The sequence below is a fragment of the Mycteria americana genome, chromosome 17, assembly GCF_035582795.1.
Source record: "Mycteria americana isolate JAX WOST 10 ecotype Jacksonville Zoo and Gardens chromosome 17, USCA_MyAme_1.0, whole genome shotgun sequence".
NCBI classification, from domain to species: Eukaryota; Metazoa; Chordata; class Aves; order Ciconiiformes; family Ciconiidae; genus Mycteria; species Mycteria americana.
The window spans coordinates 1,445,419-1,460,926 of record NC_134381.1 but is presented as its reverse complement, the minus strand read 5'-3'; the positions used below and the strand labels follow the sequence as shown (position 1 = coordinate 1,460,926).

The window sequence follows — 15,508 nt, the reverse complement described above, 5'->3', positions numbered from 1 at the left end:
CTGTGGGGCCCTCGACTCTGAGTGCTCCTTTTGGGAGCAGGGTGGGATGGGGGAACAGGGGTGGAGGATGCTGCGGGTCCCCCATCCCAAAACCCTCCCTGGGGAATAGTGAGAGCAGCCATCCTACTCCTGCAGCTGGAGCAGCCGCCAGCCCTTCCCAAGGGTTTTCCCAGACCCGGCAAGAATCAGAGTTTATTTTCTTGCTTCTCAGTGTTTGCCAGGAGAGGTTTCCCCAGCGAAGGGTTGGGTGGGAGCCCCTGGCTGTGCCTGCCCGCACCCAGCCCTGCAGCACCCAGCGCCCACCCGCCCCCATCACCCCTCGCCCCCAGGGCCAGGCCCTTCGCACCTCAGCAGGGCCGGCAGATAAGGGCTATCCTGTCCCCCCATTGTGTGGAGCCTGAGCTCCTCTCCCGGCCCTTTGATCACGCCAGCCCCCCATCAGGCTGATACAATCTCATCTCCTGGTTTCGGCAGCCTGGAGGGTGGGTGCTGACTCACCGCCAAAGCGCCCAGACACCATCGGGGATGCTTCGCTCAGCCCCGCTCATGGGTGGCCCTGGGGTCTCCAGCTGCAGCCCCAGGCAGGCAGCATCGCACCCCAAATCACCCGGGGCCACCCCAAGACTCACCCCTGGGGAAACCCAGTCTTGCACCCCCCTCTACGAGGTCCCCAAATTCATCCTTCCTTTGCTCTCAGAGCCCAGCAGCCTCTCAGAGCACGCCCAGGCTTTTTGGGAAGCTCTAGCTTTGAGTAAAACATGGCTGCTGCTCCCAGGAAGACCCCTCGCTCAGGGCCCCCCTGGGAAGCCATGGCCCTACTGCATGTCCGGGCACAGAAGAGTCATTTGTCCTGGGACACCATGTCTGTGCCACAGACATCCCAGGACAGCCTGGGGCTGGGAGCAGGGTCTGTGCTCAGCCCCAGCCTGTCTGTGCCTCAGTTTCCCCAGCTGTAAAACAGCAGGGAGGACTGGCTGGTGTGTTCAGGCACTGTGGTGATGTGGGCGATACCCAAGTTACACCCTGGGCTTTGTAATACAGAGGCCTTTTTAATGAGGAGACAGATCTGGACCAAACCATCCTTCAGGACTTTCATCTCAGCCAGGTTTGGAAGCAGCAACCCTCCAACCCGTCCACCCAGGCCAGCAGCCAAGCAAACTGCGGTGCCATGGAGGAGCTTTGGCGTTCCTCCCAGGGACGGGGCTTCTGAAGCTGAACCCACTGGCCAGCCCTCCTCAGACAGACCTGGGGTGAAGACTGTGGCTGGCTCCTGACCATGGGGCCCCGACCCACCACGTGCAGGGCTGCAGCCCGCCAAGGTGTGGTTGCCTTAGGCATGAAACTCAGGGGGATCCAGCACAACCCCAACGGCTCCTCCATCACCTGCCCCAGGAGAAAGGGTGGGCTGACAGTGAACAAAACATAATCTGTGGTCATACACTCTCTTAAAATCTTGTCTCCAAGCCAAACCAATGCCAAACCAGCACACTCAGTAAATGGAGGACAAGCAGAAGTGCATCTCTGTCCCCTGCCAACCTGCTGCCATCTCAGTGAGCTGGGTAGGACAGACGCATTTCTTTCTTCTCCCTTTTTCCTAGCAGGATCCCATCCATCCCTGACTGGGTTACAGACCACAGAACTGGGCCCGAGCCTGGAGCATGAGCAGGCTCCAGCCACAGGGGTGATGGAGGGACGCACCCTTCCTCCTCCTGGAGCAGGCAGGAGGCTCTGCCCCAAAGCAGATGGATGGCCAAGCCCCGGCCATCGGTGCACAATGACCCCGCACCACAACCCGGCACCTCACACAGCCCCCCCAAAATCGCCCCATTGAAATGGGGGGGGAGGCACACACCAAGAAACCCCACTGACTCCCTCCACATCCCCCAGCTAAAACCATCACTGCCACAATAGGCCCAGCTCCTACAAAGGGGCCGGTTCAAAGTCAACGTCTCCCTTCCCCTCTGCCTGTATATGAAAGAGAGCAGGAATGCGTTTGAGGCCTTGGTGGGCTGGGGGGCTTCCTGGGGGGATGGAGAGAAAGAGCAGGTTGGCAGGAGGAGGGGGTCCGGCCCGGGAACAATAAATCAAAGGGAAGGGGAGTTACTGCCCAGCCAAGGATCTTCTGAAACCCTGGGCCGCAGCGGGAGCCCGGGAGGAGCAGGGCTGATGGCTGCGATTGGAGTCCCGCAGCGAGACTTCCTCTGCCCGCTGGCAGAGGGCAGGCAGCGGGGCAGGCCTGCCTGCACAGCACCTGGGCGCCGGCATCCCTGGCAGCATGGCCCGGGGCCCGGCTCTCCCCTCGGCATGGCCAAATCCAGCGCCTGCAGGGAGAGGTGCCTCAACGGGTCCGGGCAGTGGTTCCCCCTCAGGCAGGTCCTGCAGCTGTGGGGCTCATTCGGGGTTGCCCACGTCCCCGCTGACAGGCTTTCTGTATCCTCAGGTCATTTTCCTGGGGCTGCCCTCCCTCCCCACAGCAGCCTGGCACAGCCGGGATGGGCAGCCTGGCACATGCCCAGCCATCTTCCCAAATCAGGAAGGGGTTTTAATTCCAGCTCATCCTCTTGGTCATTTTTTTTCCTTATAGGAATATCATTACAAGGGGGGGCTGTTCCTCTCCCCCCGATGTGCGGCAGTGCCACGTGCTGGGCCAGGGGCTGCTGCTGGCACTGCGGGTACCAGCCCCTGGGTACCAGCCGCTGGGTGCACTGCTGGGTTTGAGCCCCTGGGTGCCAGCCCTCTCGGGAGCCAAAGCAAGTGCTTCATAACCAGCATCAAGCGCCTTCCACCAGTCCCACCAGCAGCCCCATCGCCGTCCCACCGCGGCGGGGGAGGCTCCTCCAGGCTATCTCTTCGGCCTATCTCCAGTGCGAGACGGCCGCAGGCTCCCGGTAATCCGGGTTAATAAACAAGGAGTGGTGCTGGCAGCAGGATGGCCCCTCGCCCCGCTCTGGCTGGGGTCAGGGGGTGCCCGTGCCGCCCGTGCCGCCCTGTACCCAGGAGCCGGCCCCGGGCAGGCCGGCCCCGGCAGAGCCTGACATGGCGGCAGCGCCAGGGCCGGGGAAGCTGCGGGTGCCGAGGCGGGAGGGAGGGAAGGGGGAAATGCCTGGAGCCGGCCCCGATAGCTGCCCTCCATTGTGAAGGGCAGCACGAGAGGAAAGCCCTTAAGATAGAGAAAATATCAAGCGCGCTCCATTGTGGGGCAGATGGGCCCGATAGCCGGGGCTGCAATTAGCTCCCCAGCGGCACACCCAGAGCCTCGGGGCCTCTCTGCCTGCCGGGGCTGCGCGAAGGACACGCTCCCTCCGGCGCACGGCCTTTCTCTGCGGGGCGAGGAAGAGGAGAGGGACAGTGGGGGTGTGAGGGAGCCGGGGAGCCCCAGCTTCACCCACGAAGGCAGAAGCTTCATCCCTGCAGGGAGCCGCGAGGCTCTGCCGCTGGGACCACGCGGCGCAGAGGGGCGAGAGAGCACGGCCGACGGCAGCAGCGTCCCCAGGGCTTGTCCCGCGGACAAGGGGCTGCTGCGGCCCCGGGCCGGCTGCCGTCCCTGCCTGCACCCCCAGCCTTGGCTCACGCCGTGGCGGCTGCCCCCTTTCCCCAAAGCAATCCCGGTTGCCTGCCCGTGCCCAGACTCGGCGACACCGGGGAGTTCCCGGGTGGGGAGCCCCGGGGGCTGATGCTGCCCCAGCATTTGGAGACGTGGGCCCCACCGCGCACCCCCGAGCTGGGCGGGGGGGGGCTCTGCCCTTCGCCGCCCACGGGGGCGAGCGGGGCCAGAGGGGGGCGAGACCCCGCAGCGGCCCGGGGTCCCTCGCCCGCCGGGGCCGGCCCCGGCCCTCTCCTCCCCGCGGCCCGAGGGGAAGGGCGCGGGCGGGCCACAGCCCACCTTCTGTCGCACCTTCCCCCCCGGGTGCCCCCCTTTCGCCCCCCCCGGGGGGGGATCAAGTTCACGCCCGACCCACCGGTGCGGGGCCAATGGGGCCGGGGCCCATTTCCATACCGCCCGGCCCGGCCCGGCCCGGCCCCGCCGCCCTCAGAGGCCCCGGCGGCGCCGCAGCAGGGAGGCAGCGGCCGGCGGGCGGCCGGGCCGAGCCCCGCAGCCTCCGCATGGAGCCCTAGGGCGGCGGGCAGCATGTTCAGCCCGGACGGGGGGCTGCCGGCCGCCCCCTTCGGCCTCCTGCCCGACGCCGGCCCGCCCTTCCCCCGCGGCGGCTTCGACGGGGCGGCCGCCCAGCCGCTCTTCTTCCCTTTCGCCGCCGAGCCCGAGGCCGCCCGCGACCCGCCGCCGGCCCGCGCCTGGCTGCCCCCGCCCGCCGGGCCGCCCGCCAAGGCGGAGGCGCGCCCGGGCCGGCCCTGCCGCCAGCCCTCGCCCGAGCCCCGCGCCGCGGCCTGCTGCGGCCCGGCCTGGCCCGCCCCGCCCTGGGCCGGGCCCGCGCCCCCCGGCGCCGCCACCGCCGCCCTGCCCGGCCCGCCCTTCCCCGGCACCGCCGCCGCCGCCTTCCCCGGCCCCCAGCTCTGCCCCGCCGCCCTGCAGCCGGGCTCCGGCGGCCTCTCCGGGCTGGGCAGTAGCGGCAGCTCCAGCGGCGCCGCCAGCGAGGGCGGACACTCCAGCGACAGCGGCGACGAGGTGAGACCCGACGGGACGGGGGCGGGCTGCCCTGCCGCGCTGCCCTGCGCCCGGCCAACCTGGGCGCCCCGCGGAGGTATCGCGCTGCCTTCCGTGGTGCCGGGGGTACCCCTCCCCTCCCCCGTGCCGCTGCGCAGCCAGGGAGCAGAGCCTGGGCTCGCTGCCGTGCCGCCCCGTCGGGGCAGGGGCCTGCCTGGCCACCCCCGGGCATCGCCGACCCGGCCCGGGCAGGGGCAAGCGGGGACGCCGCCGCTGCCGTCCTGCCTGTCCCCTCCGCCGGCTGCCCCCCGGGAGAAGCCCCAGAGCGGCCCGACGTGTCCCAGCGCCGGGCTCGTCCCGGCTGGGTCCGCCTCTCCGCGGACGGAGCGCCTCGGGGCGGCTGCTTCGGGGTGAGAAGGGCGCTTTGGGGGCTCGGGGGGCAGCTCTCGCCTCACGCGTGGCGCTGCGTGGCCGTGCCTTCTACACGACGCCGCAGCCCGGCTCGGGCGGGATGCTCGGGGCACCGCAGCGCGGTCCCCCCGGGCCCTGCCCCGCCGCAGCCCGGCTCCTGGCAGCCCCCTCCGGCCCTCGGCCGTGCGGAGACGGCGGCTGCTGTCCCGGCCGCTCCCGCCGGGGCTCCGACGGCTGCCGGGGCGCGGGGCAGAGTCAGCCCGGGGACGGGAGGGAGTAGCGGTAGGTCTCGGCAGGATCGGCAGGTGCAGTTTAGGTTCGTTTTTAGTATTTTTAACTCTTGACTTAATACAAACCTGTCCCTCCCAGGCAAGCACGCCTCGGGGGTACAGCGGCAGATGATGCCGGGGTTTGTTGCAAGGTTCCTGCGAGCTGTTGCGGGTGCGTTGGCTGGGTTTGTGCGGAGCTGCTGCCGCGTACGTGCCGCGGGGATTCGGGAGCTCCCACGCCCGCCACGATGGGAGCGCGGAGGGATGAGCGTCCCGCGGGTCGCAGCCTGTCACGCTGGGTGGGGGTTACGGGGCATGGTTTTTCCCGGCCGAGGGAGGGTGAGGATTGCCCCGTGGCAGGGCTTCTCCGGGCTTCTTCCTCCCGATGTACGCCAGGAATTAAAAGCCAAGACTTGGCGGCAGGAGGGACGTCTGTAAAACCCGAAATTGCGATGCAAATGTGGAAATCGGGTAAAAGATTGCAAAATGCCCCCGCAACAGTTGAGGGCTGCGCTGCCGGGAAGAAGGGAAGCGCCCGGGTAAGCAGCTTTCCAGAAGGGAAGAGCCTGTTTGTGGCAAAGGGGTGTTTGAATCTCACTCGAGTCATGGGCGCTTTCGGCGTTAGCTTCATCTGAGCCATTTCACCTGCCCCGGGTGCAGGCGGGAGAAGGGCTGGCGAGGGGCTGCCCCGTGCCCGAGGGCCGTGGGGAGGTGGGTGCCCACGCCCCGGGATAGCTGAGCCCGTGGGGATGTGTCGTGGGATGCGTGGGAGTGGGGTGATGCTGGGGCCATCAGCAAATGTGCCCATCGGTGCTGCCGCTGGTCAGGCCACGAGGGTCAGAGCCTGGGGGCAGAGGGGACGTTCCCAGGGCGTACTGGGGCAGGGCAGGAGCTCTGGGTGCTCCCGGGACTGCTTGCTGTCCTCGAGTCCTTGTGCCACCCTGGGCCTCTGCCGTGCCAGCGTGGTGTGAGCTGGGCGCTGTGCCGTGGTCGGGGGGGTGCTGCGTGGGGCAGGGTGGGGTGGAGGCACTTTGGGGTGCTTGAGCAGAGCCCCTTGTTCAGCGCTTGGGGAAAACCCTTCTGCCACCCAGGCCATCGCCCCAGGGACCCCATCGCCCAGAGGTGGCAGCGGCTGGTGGGTGTCGGCGCTGCCAAGGGCTCAGCCGAGCACTCTCCTGTCCCTCTCCCCGTCCCACGCTGACCCCGACACACGGACAGACCCCTCTCTTGGCAGCCCCTGGGCGCGAGTTGTCCCCCTCTCAGTTTATCTCTGCCCCTGCCAGGATGCGCCAACCTCAGAAGAGCTGGAGCAGTTTGCCAAGGACCTCAAGCACAAGCGCATCATGCTGGGCTTCACCCAGGCTGACGTGGGGCTGGCTCTGGGCACCCTCTACGGTAAGGGTCCAGGAAGGGTCCTCGTCTCCCCCCACACCCGGGGGGAAGGGAGAGGCCTGGGAGGGGGATGGAGCACCTGGGCAATGGAGATTTCTGCTCCTTAACGACCTGCAAAGGAGGTGGTGAGCACCAGCCCCAGGGCTCCTGGGGCTCCCAAGCCCTGGTTAAGTACTTGCTTAAGCTGGAAGGGTTTGATAACAAGGAACTGGTTTTAAAATAGGTACAGCTGCTTATTGAAGAGTGCCTCAGTGTTTTAAATCCCTGCTGAAGCAGCAGGGAGAATGTCTTAACAGATCCCCCATCCCCAGGGATGCTGGAGGGGGGATCCTGGGGGTCTGCTGGAGGTAGAAGGTCCCTGGCACAGGGGCAGGAGCAGTGCATGACACCCTGTCTGACCATACAGGGAAGATGTTCAGCCAGACGACCATCTGCCGCTTCGAAGCGCTCCAGCTCAGCTTCAAGAACATGTGCAAGCTGAAGCCGCTGCTGCAGCGTTGGCTCAACGAGGCGGAGAACACAGACAACATGCAAGAGGTTAGGGGCTGGGGAGGGCCGGGGGTACTTGCGCACCAACGAGCCCTCAAGCTGCAGCTTTTTCTCCCTTTTACACGTGCTTTCTGGGAGAGAGGAGGGGAGCAGCAGCCGTCCCATGCCATAGCAGCATCTCACTGCTGGGCGGGGAACCGCTGGTATCACCTTCTTCCAGGCTGTGGGGAGCCCAAATCCCCCTACAGACACCTTGTGACAATTGTGGCAGCTCCTTTCTCAGAGCAACCAGGTCCTGCTGGAATCTTGGATAAACTGGAGGTGCAGCTTGCTGCTCCTTGGGGAGCCTGGAGGGACGTAGGAAGACGTGTCCATCCATCCCCTCTGCACCAGCTACAGGCAGTGCTGGGACACTGCGAATGGCCCCAGTTGCAGTGGGGTGACACTCGGTGGACAGTCATGGGGACAAAGACTGTCCCCATCCCTCCCAGACAGCCACACGTGTGTCCCGTGTGTCCCAAGCCTGGTGGGGACATTGCTAGCCCTGTCACCAAGCGTGTGGCCTCTCTCTCATTTCCAGATGTGCAATGCGGAGCAAGTGTTGGCCCAAGCCCGGAAGAGAAAGCGCAGGACCAGCATTGAGACCAACGTGAAGGGGACGCTGGAGAGCTTCTTCCGCAAGTGCGTGAAGCCCAGTCCCCAGGAGATCTCCCAGATCGCCGAGGACCTCAACCTGGACAAAGATGTAAGTTGGGACAGTATGCAGGGTGGGTGCCCAAACGGCTGCGGTTCTAGAGTACCCGTGTCAGGCCAGTTCGATATTGGAAGCTGTGGGAGAGTGGCCAGGGCTGGCAGCCACCATCGGCCTGTCTGAGCCCAGCCCCGGGAGGAGCTGTGGCAGGGAGGGTACTGTGCTGGTGGGTTGGGGTGCTGTGGAGATGCCACTAGCAGAAGGGTCTCCTTGTCGCCCGCACAGCGCCTGGGCTTGCCCCCCTCACCCTTCCCCGTCTTCCCCTCCCTTGCAGGTGGTCCGGGTCTGGTTCTGCAACCGGCGTCAGAAAGGCAAACGGCTGCTGCTGCCCTTCGGCAATGAGGCGGAGGGAGTGATGTACGACATGAACCAGTCCCTGGTGCCCACCAGCCTGCCCATCCCGGTGACATCCCAGGGCTACAGCCTGGCACCCTCCCCTCCCGTCTACATGCCGCCCTTCCACAAAGCCGAGATGTTCCCTCAAGCGCTGCAACCTGGGCTCTCCATGAGCAACAGCAGCCACTGAACCAGGGGCTGCGGGGGCTGGCAACAGTGCCGCCCCGACACTGTGGCTGGGCTGGCTCTCTGGGGGCAGCTTCCTCCGCTTCGCCCTGAGAAGGCACGGGCACGGCCCCACTCCTGCTCCCAGGGCCTGCCTGGGCACTCGCTGGGCTGCCTTAGGGCTTTTGGGGCGTGAGGGGCAGGTGGTTGCTCCCAGCCTTTCCCAGTTATGTGAGTTTACTGGTCCCAGCAGTGTCTGCCCCCCTCCGACCTCTCCTGGGGGGCGGCTGCTCCTGCCCCACTGCACCCCACCGAAGCCACGCATGCCCGGGGCGCTGAGCGGAGCTGCCTGCGCCTGGCCCCAGCCCAGCCAAGCCACTCTCCTGCAAGACCCAGAAAAAAAGTATTTTTTAGGTTTTTTTTGAGGGGTGGGTGGGGGGAGGGGGGTGGTTTTATTATTTTTTTAAAATGGTTTTTGGTTGTAGTTTTTAAAAAGCAAAAATCTTTGTAGTGATTACTAGTTTCCCAGGTGCCCCCTCCCTGTCATGTAGACATGGGGCCCGCCATGTCTCCCTGTCATGTAGACGTGGGACCCCTCCCTGGGGTGCTGGGCCCAGGGCCGGGGTCCCTGGCAGCTCTGCCCACCCTCCCAGGCAGCCAGGGCGAGCCGAGGGCTGGAGCGTGGGGCTGGAGGTGAGCCCTCACAGCCCCGGCCGCCCCTCGCCCTGCAGCACGGGAGAGCTTTGCCCGTCTGGGCAGGCTGGCAGGGCTTGTTTTGGGGGAGTGGTGGGGGTCCTCCCTGGCCCTTGTGCCCAGCATCACCCCGGGTCCCCTGTGCCCTCTCCACTCTCCAGCCGTTGTCCCTCTGCCCCAGCCTGGCTGCCCAGGGACCGTTTTTCCCCAGGGGGTCCCAGCCCAGGGGGGCTGACACCGTCCTGTCCATGCTGCTAGCACCCCCATCCGTGCTTTTGAGCCTGCTGTAGTTGATGATGATTTTTATTTTTTTTTTCTTAATCATATTCCCTCTGGCGATGAAATAAATCTCAGTTCTTTGGGGCATGAAAGCGAGTTAACCCTTTCCTTGCCTCCCTTGTGTGGTGCCAGGCAGCCCAGCAGCACGGGTTTGGCTGCGTGCGGGGGCACCCAAACAGGGCTGACCTGTCCCCATTGTGCCAGCAACACCCGGCTCTTGGCTGCCTGCAGCCTGCCCCACCACCAGGAGTGGTGGCAGCTTGGCCCTGGGGGACACCAGCTTGTCAGGCCTGTGCCCCCCGCAAAGCAGAGGTGGTCGGGAGTATGGCAGGGGTCACTTTCCACCCGGTTTGAGGAGCCATTTTTCCATAGCTGCTTTTGGGAAGGGTGGAAGTGCAGCAGGATCTCATCTTGTAGGCTGCTCCAGCGGATACTGTGGACAGGGAAGGATGCAGTGGAGATGCAGAGCTCCCAGCCCCAGGGTGGGCAGGCGAGAGGTACCAGAAGCCTGGGCTGTTCTCGCCGCAGGGCTGCCAGCGTGGCACCGGTGGGCGAGGGATGTTCCCATGTGCGTGGTCCAGCCGAGGCAGCCTCGCGGTGGCTGTGCCAGGCGGTGCCAGCCCAGCCAGGCAGGTCCGGGTGGGCATCAGGAGCTGAGCTGGTGGGGATCGGGAGTGCCAGCCCTGCCAGGAGAAGCAAGTGTCTGGGGGATGACACCTTGCTTTTCACCGCCATGGCCTCTGTAGCCTGGTTTGCCACCAGCCTGCACCCCCGAGGGATTTTCCCCCTGAGCAGAAGCAATGAAATGACCAAACCTGTAGGGAAACTTCTGAAAAGCCCCTTTTTCAGCTCAGCTGCCAGTAAACGATGGGTTTGCTCTCTGTGGGCCAGGCAGGAGTGGGGTCACTGCAGGCAGCTGCTCGCAGGGCACCTTGGGACCCTGCAAAGGGCCAGGGTGCACACCAGGCTGGGTGCCAGCCCTGTGGGGTGGGATCCCCTTGGCTCACCCTGTGTCCCTGCTTGCTCCCCAGAGCCTGGGTACCCAGGCCTACGTCCCCTTCTGCCCGCAGGGTGGGGGCACAGCCAGGCATGGCACCTGCTGGAAACTGCCCGCCTGCCACTGCTTGCCCTTTGCTGCCTGACGCTTTTGGGGTGGGTGGGCTGGGGGTGCTGGAGGCTGGCAATCCGTGGGGTTGGTAGCAGAAAGCCTGGGAAGGGTGTCACCTCCCTAAGGTTTGCTTCTCTCCACATTTCCGCCATCTGATTTTCTGCTCCAGCAAAAGGCCAGCCAGGCAGGAGCCCCAGCCCCCCATGGGACCCCCAGATCCCGCTGCCCCAGCACCCTGCCCATGGGCACTCAGAGCCTCTCCTGCTCTGTTTTCGGTTGACCCAGAAGACAAAACAAGACGGAAATCGGAAGCCACAGAAATCTGAAGAGCGCAGCGTGCCTGTCAAACTGCAACCCAGCAAGGGCTGGGCCAGGCTGGGTGAGCAGCTGCCAGGGCCAGAGGCGCAGCAAAGCGCTAGCCCCGAGCAGGAATGTCCCCTCTGCTGAGGGGGTGTCACCGCACACCTGAGCCCCACTGCACCCGGGGCGTGGGGAGCGGGTCCCAGAGGGCAGCAGGCAGCTTTGTGGGGTGGCAAGGGTGGGGTTGGGCGGGCGACTTCGGGACTGCAGTGAAGGAAGCTGGGGGAAACCTGTGACAAAATGAGTCGTTTATATCAGGGGTTGATGGCACTGAGCAGAGGGGCAGGGAGGAAGGCACGGGCTGAGCGGTGATGTCCCACCCCCTGGTCCTGTCACCCAACCTCGGGCATCTGCCACTGATCCCAGACGGGTGTTTCCCCTCGGGGTGTCTGGGCATTGCCTGAGCCCAGGGTGCAGGGTGGGTGCGCTGCAGGGTGCCCATGGAGCAGAGTGCACACAGTGCAGGGTGACTGTGTGGTACAGGGTGCCCATTGTGCAGCGTTCACAGTGCAGGGTGCTCTCCATGCAGGGTGCCCACAGTGCAGGGTGTGTGCATGGTGCAGGGTGCCCACTGTGGCGTGTGCATGGCACAAGGTCCAGCACTGCAGGGTGCTGGTAGTGCGAGTGCCGGGGGTGCGTGGTGCATGCGCGGTGCAGGGTGCACATGGGCTTGGCAGTGCCAAGGGCACACGGAGCGGGCTGCCGGTGCCGCAGCATGCCCACAGGACCGGCTTTGCTCTGGGCTCGCTGTGAGGCTCCGGGCACCACCACCTCGCTGGCTTCCTGCCGCAGCAGGGCAGGCGTGCCGGCAGGGGAGCGAGAAACCACAGCATCCCTCTCTGACTCAGCCTGGCACTGAGCAGGCTGAGATTGCTCTCGAGAGCATCTGGTGTCCTGCCAGTCCTCGCCGGCATGGTGACACCCACAGCTCAAGAGTGGGGGTGGGTGGGGGAAATGGGTGCTGCCGGGAAGTGGCGGAGCAGAGGCTGTGCTCTTCATCCCTGCTGTGGGGTGCTGGGCCCTTCCGGGCTGCCCCCGAGCTCGGCTCCTCCACCCCAGCCAGAAATGTCACCATGGGGCCTCTGCCACCGGGGCTTTGCCACTCAGCAGAAGGTGCTGGAGGGGGCACAGAACAATCGCAGGGGAAGGTTGGGGAGCCCTGAGCCCCTTGCCAGCCCCCTGCCCTGCCCGACCCCTGCACCACAGGCAGAGTCTGCAGCACTGTGTCATTTATTTCCAAAGCACCCTCTCATCCTGCCAGCACCCTGGCGAGGTAGGTCAGTGTCAGGTCTGGGGGGGGGGTTTAGTCCCATTTTGCAAGAAATTAAGTCACACGGAGTTACTCAAGGTTCCAGTGTGGCAACAGCCAAGCTGGGAGGAGAGGTCAGGGCTCCCGTGTCCCTCCCTGCCCCATGTCCTGGTCTGTAGGAGGGTGCCCCATGCTCCCCCCACCCCAGTATCCTCTGCCCAGATGCATCTCCAATGGTCCCAGCACACACCAGCGCCACACTAGGTGTTGAACCAGCTCTTCAGGTCAGGATAGACACGGCCGCGGGGCAGGCTGGGGTAGGCGGTGCAGATGGTGCAGATGCGCTCCCTCCAGTCAGCGAAGAGCTTCACACTGTACCTCTTCTGCCAGGCAAAGAACTGCCGGTAGCGGCTGGAGTTCATGGTCTTCAGGAAGGTGGCCAGCTCTGCCAGGGAGCCAAAGTCATCGACGTGAATGAAGGAGTCTGCAGGAACAAACTGCTCGTAGTTGGCCCGGGGAGGCCCCAGCACCACGGGCACAGTGCCGGCCATCAGCGAGTTCCTCCAGAGCTTTTCAGTGATGTAGTCCTGATGGATGGAGTTCTCAAAGGCCAGGTAGAACTTGGACTTGGATGTCGTTGGCAAGAGGCAGTCCTTGCAAAGTGGCTTTTTGTTTGCTTTCCCATATATGTTCACATGGAGGTACCTGGAGAGGTTTTTGTAGATTTCAGCTCTTTTCTGAGTCCTGTGGTAGTTGCTGATAACCCAGGACACCAAGTTGGTCTTCGTGGGAATGTTCACAGTGGCCGACCGGTTGGGCACAAGCTTGCCGTAGGGCATGAAGATGTCTGAGTCCCGTCTGTAGGTCATCACCCAGTTGAAGGTCTGGTTCCATTGTGCTAGAGCTTTAGTGTTGGAGGGGGACTCCAGGGAGACCCACACCCAGTTCTGCCCCGGCGGCCTCTCCCTGGGCAGCCTGTCCCTGCCTGGCTGGAGCGTGGCGTGGGGGAACACCACAACATCTGCCCGGCCCAGCAGCTGCCGCTCCGTGGTGAGCCAGCAGCCCGCAATGCTGTACAGCTCATGGCAAACGTCCCCGCTGACATTGGGGACCTGCTTTGAGGGCCATTCCCACACCAGCACCACCAGCGGCTCAGTGTGCTTGGGGGCTCCTCCAGAGACCTCGGAGGGGTTGAGGAAGCACCTTAGATTCCAGAGGGTGGTTACAAACACCCCAGCGCTGACCACCACCTTCACACTGGGCCGGCCCCACGGTGGCCGTGGCAGCGGTGATGTCCGAGGCATGCTGCCAGGCTGGCTGTCGCTTTCTTGGGTGACAGAGCTGACACCTGCAAGAGAAGAGAGGCCACCAAGGGCCGTCAGCTCAGCTTGCCAGGGGTGAGGGGTGGTGGGGAGGCTTCTCCATGAAACCTGGGCCCCAGCGTCACCCCTGGTCTCTCCGCTGGCCCCAGTCCCCCCCAGAGGGGGACTGGAGTGTCCTGCCCAAGAAGTGCCCCCTCACTCCAGCACCCTCCTGCAGCGATGGCAGGGCTCTCCCCAGGCTCAGGGTGCTCTCCCCAGGCTTGGGACGCTCTCCCCAGCCACCAAGGGCACGGGGAGCCCCAGCAGGCTGGGAGCTCGCAGCCTTGGTGCCCCAAACACTCGTATTTTATTTTTGGGGTGTCACAGATGGCCAGTGCTCTGCAGGCAGGGCAGGGAGGGCAGTGCAGGCAGGGGGCCATTGGGGGCTGCCGCTGGTGGGGCTCAGCCCACAGGCACATGGGAACCCCAGCTGCAAGATGCTCACCCCGACATTGTGCCCATCTGCCTGCCTCAGGCCTCCACTAGCGGTGCTGCACTTTAACTGACGGCACTGATGGAAAGGGAGAGCAGCAGCGGGGGTGGCGAGGGGGATGCTTGGCCGGGCTGGGGACCAGCCACCAGCTCAAGCCCACTCGGGAGTTCCGGTCCCAGAGGCAGAGCTCAGTGCCCACAGGCCGCCCACAGCATTCTGCACCAAAGGCGGTTTCCCTTTCAAGGTAACCTCTGAAAACATGTTGGCTGCCCGAGCCCTACTGCTGGCCAGGGCTGTGCCGGTTCCGCCACGATTTTGGAGCCTCCTGGAAAGCAGCACCCTGCTTTCCCACCTCAGCTGCTGCAGCTTTGCTGCAAAAAATCCCTTCCCTTCCTTGGCCCGCTCCGTCTGTCCTACTAAAATACACGAGCTAAGTTTAGGCTCCAGAAAAACCTGGCATCTGAAGTGAGGAGGATTGGGAAAGCTTTGCTGGCTCCGTGTGCTGCACACCGGTGCTTCAAGTCCTTCTGCCCACCGGTCTCTGGCAGCAGGGATGCTGCCCCCATTTTGAGGATGCTCTGGGGCGGGACACCCCGCTCCGGTAGTGCCAGGAGCTGACCCATTTCTCAGCCTTTCTCCCCACGGCGGGCGGCGGTGCTGAGCTCAGACTTACCAGGGAAGGTCCGGCGCAGCGGTGTGCGAGGTGCCTGCGTGCGTCTGCCCAGGCAGCTGCCAGTGCTGGGCTGGAGCACTCAAGGGCTTCCTCTTTTCTGTGGTTTTGCCTCGTCCTGGCCCCACAGCAGGTCCTTCCTGCTGCGCGCGGCGGCTGGCACAGCCCGCTCCCAGCACTTCCTCCATGCTGTGCGGGCAGCAATGTGACCCACGGCTGGGTGCGTGCCCACGGCTGGGTTGGTGCCCCATAGCTGGGTGGATGCCCCGTGGCCTGGATGGGTGCCCCACAGCTGGGTGGGTGCCCTCTGGCTGAGTGGGCATCCCATGGCTGGGTGGGTGCCCCGTGGCCGGGTGGGTGCCCTGTGGCTGAGCGGGAGCCCCCGTGGCTGTGTGAGTTCCATGGCTGGGCAGGTGCTACATGGCTGAGCACGCACCTCGTAGATGTGTGGGTCCCTCGTGGCTGGGTAGGTGCCTGTGGCTGATGCATGCCCTGTGACTGCCCCATGGCTGGGTGGGACACTGTTGCCCAGTGCATGCCCCATGGGAGGTGCCGTCCCACGGCAGTGTGCTGGCACCCCCGGGAAAGGCTCCCGGTGCAGGTGCTGCTCACAGCTCTGTGCCTGCGCATCCTGCCCCAGCCCCCTGTGCTTCCCCCGCCACCCTCCAGCCAGGCTGCAGCTCCTTGGAGAAGGTGCGTGTGGCCCCACGTGGGATTTCAGTTCCCCAAAGGGGTTTCCCAGGTGCCAGATTTGAAACCAAGCCCAGATCGTGGCTCCTTTCTGCCAAGCGCCTCTCCCGTCCCAGCTGCCAGCCAGAGCCTCAATGCCCTGGCTGGGCTGCAGTTTTCCAAGGTACCTGTCCCCAGTTTGCCTGCCAGGGCCGTGGCCGTGCAGGGGGTAAAGCTACCCAGTGGGGCTGTGCTAAGCCCATGGGGCAG

General features: G+C 65.0%; 2 protein-coding genes across 2 annotated transcripts; one reads left to right on the top strand and one right to left on the bottom strand.

Annotated features, from left to right (window-relative positions):
- The first annotated feature begins 4,063 nt into the window (after positions 1-4,063).
- On the top strand, positions 4,064-8,886 carry LOC142418136 (POU domain, class 5, transcription factor 3-like). Its single transcript, XM_075519575.1, has 5 exons — positions 4,064-4,624; positions 6,567-6,678; positions 7,082-7,212; positions 7,745-7,909; positions 8,190-8,886. Exons 1-5 carry the CDS (start codon positions 4,130-4,132, stop codon positions 8,439-8,441), a joined length of 1,155 nt encoding a protein of 384 aa, XP_075375690.1. The 5' UTR covers positions 4,064-4,129; the 3' UTR covers positions 8,442-8,886.
- Positions 8,887-12,351: 3,465 nt separating this feature from the next.
- FUT7 (fucosyltransferase 7) lies at positions 12,352-14,711 on the bottom strand. The gene is made up of 2 exons (XM_075519779.1): positions 14,573-14,711; positions 12,352-13,453 (listed from the first exon to the last, which is right to left on the bottom strand). Exon 2 carries the CDS (start codon positions 13,407-13,409, stop codon positions 12,366-12,368), a length of 1,044 nt encoding a protein of 347 aa, XP_075375894.1. The 5' UTR covers positions 13,410-13,453; positions 14,573-14,711; the 3' UTR covers positions 12,352-12,365.
- Between the last annotated feature and the right edge of the window lie 797 nt (positions 14,712-15,508).

Excerpts from the sequence above, each read along its gene's own strand:
- FUT7 (XM_075519779.1), bottom strand. The coding sequence starts at position 13,409 with ATGCCTCGGACATCACCGCTGCCACGGCCACCGTGGGGCCGGCCCAGT.
- LOC142418136 (XM_075519575.1), top strand. The coding sequence starts at position 4,130 with ATGTTCAGCCCGGACGGGGGGCTGCCGGCCGCCCCCTTCGGCCTCCTG. Across the intron at positions 6,679-7,081 it reads GGCTCTGGGCACCCTCTACG|GGAAGATGTTCAGCCAGACG; the intron begins GTAAGGGTCCAG and ends CTGACCATACAG. Across the intron at positions 7,213-7,744 it reads ACACAGACAACATGCAAGAG|ATGTGCAATGCGGAGCAAGT; the intron begins GTTAGGGGCTGG and ends TCTCATTTCCAG.